The following is a 5,310-nucleotide window of genomic DNA, read 5'->3' as shown; positions in this document are numbered from 1 at the left end:
GGAATGCAGGTTCATAGCTCCTTGAAAGTAGAGTCACAGGTAGATAGGATAGTGAAGAAGGTGTTTGGTATGCTTTCCTTTATTGGTCAGAGTATTGGGTACAGGAGTTGGGAGGTCGTGTTGTGGCTGTACAAGATATTGGTTTGGCCCCTTTTGGAATATTGCATGCAATTCTGGTTTCCTTCCTATCGGAAGGATGTTGTGAAACTTGAAAGGGTTCAAAAAGATTTACAAGGGTGTTGCCAGGGTTGGAGGATTTGAGTTATAGGGAGAGGTCGAATAGGCTGGGGCTGTTTTCCTTGGAGCATCGGAGGCTGAAGGGTGACCTTATAGGGGTTTACAAAATCACAAGGAGCATGGATAGGGTAAATAGACAAAGTATTTTCCCTGGGGTCGGGGAGTCCAGAACTAGATGTACTTCCTCTGGAGGCTAATACATTGCCAACAATTAAAAGCCATTTGGATGGTTATATGAATAGGAAGGGTTTGGAGGGATATGGGCCAGTGCAGGTAGGTAGGACTAGGTTGGGTTGGGATATCTGGTCGGCATGGACGGTTGGACTGAAGGGTCTGTTTCCGTGCTTTACATCTCTAAATGGCTTTGGTATATGAATAGGAAGGGTTTGGAGGGATATGGGCCAGTGCAGGTAGGTAGGACTAGAGGATTGGGATATCTGGTCGGCATGGACGGGTTGGACTGAAGGGTCTGTTTCCGTGCTTTACATCTCTAAATGGCTTTGGATGGCAAGGGATGGGAATGTAAAAACCAACCTGTAAGTCGGAGGCATCCCATCCTATCCTTAGGACATCCAATTTCCCGCAGGTCAGCAGAGCACTTTCTCTCTTTAGTGTCACATTCCCTCTTTTATCATTCCATGATAACCACCTAGATGGCACTACCAGCTTATTCATAAGAATCTGACAGCCAGTATTTAAGCAACTTATTGATACACAACAAACAAGAATTACTAGTTCATGCAGGATCCTCCCACATGGGGAAAAAAAGTGTTCACCAGTAAAGTTCTTAAATCCACAATCTTTAGTGGCCACTCCACCCCCTCCAAAATCTCCTTCAGTAAACTCCAACTTGAAAACAAAATCCAGTCTGTCCTTACACACCACTCCATAGAGAAATCTGAATTCTTGGATAAGGGCAGTTAAATACTTAACAAAATTGACCAATCTTCCATCCTTGCAGAGATGCTGCAGATGGAGGATACCAGCGCATCTGAGTGTGCAGTGCAGCTGCAGCAGCAGCAGCAGGCTAGGTGGACGCAGCATTCTTTGCTGCTTTTGCTCCCATTCTGCTGTCAAATATAACAAAGCCAACTGGCTGTTTTGATGTTAGCTTGATCAGTGAGCCTTCATATCCCTTAAGTGATTGAAAGGGAATGTAAAGCTCACGTGGTTTCATATCCATAGGAAGGCCACTGACAAAAAGCATACTGACCTCCTCTTCACTGTTGTTAGCTTTTTCATTTTTCTTGCTCATGACTGGGGAATTGATTGAATCGTTTGGATCAGGTTGTGGAGGGGTGGGCAGTGGTCCAAAGGCGTGGTTTAACCTGTGAATGGAGAAACTCTAGAGACTGTAGCTGTTGAATGTATCTTTGCATTTCCTGTCTCATTCCTTCCTTACCAAGATGGTTATCAGTATGAAGACAGTCACATATATAACTACATTAAATTGTTTCTACCTATTTCAACATTCTGTTCACTATTTATGACATTATTAGGTTTTATACAATTCATAAACTTCTAAATTGTACTGCCTAAACAATTCAGTCATTTATGAACAACAATCAATGGTCCTAAAATCAAACCCTTGGGGAACCCCATTCAGGTTACTCAAAAATTATTTTCCTTTGACAAATTAATACTTGGCAAATGTGAAAGCTGTCAGGAAAATATTTCATAATCTGGAACAGCAAGAAAACAACAAAATGTATCCTGTGCTTTAGCCATTGAAGAGGTAGTTACTGTTCAGATTTCAAATATTTGTGGGAAACAAATGCAGAATATATTAAAATATGTTCTCCAAATGAAACTTCCCAAATAAAACAGTTGGAATTACAGTGGTTACAGACCCAGTAGCTGTACAACTTTGGTAGAGACTGACATTCTTTGAACTTGCGATATGAAAGGGGCTAATGAAGTCTTAACAATGATTGACAGAACTTACACAGCTCAGCCTCAAGTTCTAATATTCTCTAAAATCTTAACAAAACATCAAAATTAAAATACATTCTTCTTTTTATGAAAACTCTGCATTATAAACACAGCAGCAAAGATATTTTAATATAATACTCTCACCTGGCCACTGACGCAATTGTTTTTTTGAAACAGGCATTGTAGAACTTCAAACAAATCAAGGATTTAAGGCCCTCAATCAATTCGTTTTAAGGTTACAAGTTTGATAATTTTAAAAAAGGACATAATGTTGACTAAAATTAGTGTAAAAACAAAATCTGCCCTATTAAAAGCCCACAAAACACATTGAATTGAGATCCTAATTCAAAGAAGGCAAAACAAAGGATTTTGGGTTTCACCCCCACACTCCCTGTGAAATAAAACTAGTTCCCTGTAATTACAAATATTCTGCCATTTCACCCCTTATTCCCCGAATAAAGACAATGCTATTGTATCAGGTTATCATTCTTCTTGGGTTTTAAAAAATGCTGGAAGCCTTTAGCATGACTTTCCCTTACAGTTTCAACCCTTGCAAGTTTGACTGGTGTTTTAATCAATTTTTGACCATACACAGTGAACACAGACAATTAAAATCTAAACCAGTAAAGAGGTATCACTTCATATTTCAGTAGCAGATCTGGGTCTTGATTGACCCATTATGTCATAATCAACCTTTCCCATATGAATTTCCTACCTACTGTCAGACATCAATAGTTTATTGTTTAAGCTACTGTAACAAAGCTCATCAAGAGTTCTGACTAGACTTGTGCAAATAAAAGACTGGTGCACTTAAAATTAACTCCTTAATATCACATTCCCCATACCTCAAGTCCTGCAGTCTTGGTAACATTCCTTTTAAATCATTTTTTGTACCCTTTCCAGTTTAATAACATTCTTCCTATACTAGGGTGCTCAGAATTGTGCGTAGTATTCCAAATGTGGCCGTATCAATGTCTTGTATAGTCTTAACAACTCCGTACTCAGTGCTCTGACCGATGAAGACAAGCTTGCTAAACCCTTTCTTCACTGACATGTCTACCTGTGACACCCTGTGTACCTGCACTCCTAGGTTTCTCTGTTTGACCACATTCCCCAGAGCCTCACCATTAACTGTGTAAGTCCTGCCCTGGTTCGTCTTACCAAAATGCAACATCTCGCATTTATCTAAATTAACTCCATCTGCCAATCCTCTGTCCACTGGCTCAGTTGATCAAATCCCATTGTAATCTGAGATAACCTTCTTCACTGTCCATTATACCACTAATTTGGGCGATATCCACAAGCTTACTAACCATACCTCCTATATTCTCATCCATATCGTTTCTATAAATGACAATCCAGCACTGACCCTTGCAGCAGGACTTATACTGTGTTTGGTGGGCTCTGGGGAGTGTAACTGAATAAAGAGATCTAGGGACGCAGGTATATATTTGCTTGAAAGTGGAGTTGCAGTCAGGCAGAGTGGTGAGGAAGGCATTGCCTTCATTGGTCAGAACATTGAATATAGGAGTTGGGATGTAATGTTATGGGCGTTGGTGAGGCCTCTTCTGGAATGCTGTGCACAATTCTGGTCACCCTTCTGGAGGAAAGGTGTTGTTAAACTAGAGAGCGTGCAGAAAAGATTTACAAGGAAGTTGTCAGTACTGGAGGAGTTGAGTATAGGAAGAGGCTTAACAGGCTGGGGAGTTTTCCCCTGGAGTGTCAGAGGCTGAGGGGTGGTCTTACAGATGTTTATAAAATCATGAGGGGTATGGATAGTGTGAATAGCCAAGATCTTTTTCCGAGGGTGGGGGAGTCCAAAACTAGAGGCCACAGGTTTAAGGTGAAAGGGGAAAGATTTAAAAAGGACCTGAAGCACAACTTTTTCGTGTAGAGTGTGGTGCACATATGGAACGAGCTGCCAGAGCAGCTACAATTACAACATTTAAAAGGGACCTGAATAGGGAGGGTTTGGTGGAATATGGGCCAAATGTTGACAAATGGGACAAGGGTGTCTGGTCAGTGCGGCCAGGTTGGTCCGAAGTGTTAGCTTCTGTGCTGTATGACTATCCTGAGAGAGAGTGAGAAAGAGACAGGATCTTCACCCCTTAAGAACTGAAATTATTGAAATTCATAAGTTTGATCAATTGCAGATGTGTATTTATGAATGGTTCTGGGCCACAACGCGGCAGTAAAATAACATTGACGAGGGGTGTGCAATGATACAATGCAGATCACTTTTGGGTGTAGAATTATGTCAGAGAGATTTTCAGACCAGCCAGCAGATGGCAATGTGCTCATAGACTTTTTGAGTTTAATAGCACAGATTCTTCAGAATTAAAATAAACGTACGTTTTATCCAATCTGATACACTCCTGGAGCACATTCAACCCGATCTGACATGCTTTCAGAGCAGATTGCAACTCACCTGACACACTCAGAGCAGACTGTGCCCAGTCTGACATAGTCCTGGAGCAGACTGTCTGCAATCTGACAAACTCCCAGAGCAAACTGTACCCAGCCTGACACCCTCACAGAACACTCTGTGCCCCAGCCTGACACCCTCACAGAACAGTCTGTGCCCCAGCCTGACACGCTCACAGAACAGTCTGTGCCCCAGCCTGACACCCTCACAGAACACTCTGTGCCCCAGCCTGACACCCTCATAGAACACTCTGTACCCCAGCCTGACACCCTCACAGAACAGTCTGTGCCCCAGCCTGACACCCTCACAGGACACTCTGTACCCCAGCCTGACACCCTCACAGAACAGTCTGTGCCCCAGCCTGACACCCTCACAGAACACTCTGTGCCCCAGCCTGACACCCTCACAGAACAGTCTGTGCCCCAACCTGACACCCTCACAGAACAGTCTGTGCCCCAACATGACACCCTCACAGAGCAGACTGTGCCCCAGCCTGACACCCTCACAGAACACTCTGTGCCCCAGCCTGACACCCTCACAGAACACTCTGTACCCCAGCCTGACACCCTCACAGAGCAGACTGTACCCCAGCCTGACACCCTCACAGAACACTCTGTACCCAAACATGACACCCTCACAGAACACTCTGTGCCCCAGCCTGACACCCTCACAGAACACTCTGTGCCCCAGCCTGACACCCTCACAGAACACTCTGT

General features: G+C 43.2%; 1 protein-coding gene across 1 annotated transcript in view; it reads right to left on the bottom strand.

Annotated features, from left to right (window-relative positions):
• Nucleotides 1–4,634, bottom strand: part of LOC122544769 (myotubularin-related protein 10-like) — a 19,921-nt gene extending 15,287 nt beyond the window's left edge. The window contains exon 1 of the mRNA XM_043684094.1: nt 4,598–4,634. Coding sequence (XP_043540029.1) covers nt 4,598–4,634 — 37 coding nt within the window. The remainder of the gene's footprint in view (nt 1–4,597) is intronic.
• Between the last annotated feature and the right edge of the window lie 676 nt (nt 4,635–5,310).

This window comes from Chiloscyllium plagiosum, chromosome 51 (assembly GCF_004010195.1).
Source record: "Chiloscyllium plagiosum isolate BGI_BamShark_2017 chromosome 51, ASM401019v2, whole genome shotgun sequence".
NCBI classification, from domain to species: Eukaryota; Metazoa; Chordata; class Chondrichthyes; order Orectolobiformes; family Hemiscylliidae; genus Chiloscyllium; species Chiloscyllium plagiosum.
This window is presented reverse-complemented; position numbering and strand designations above follow the sequence as displayed.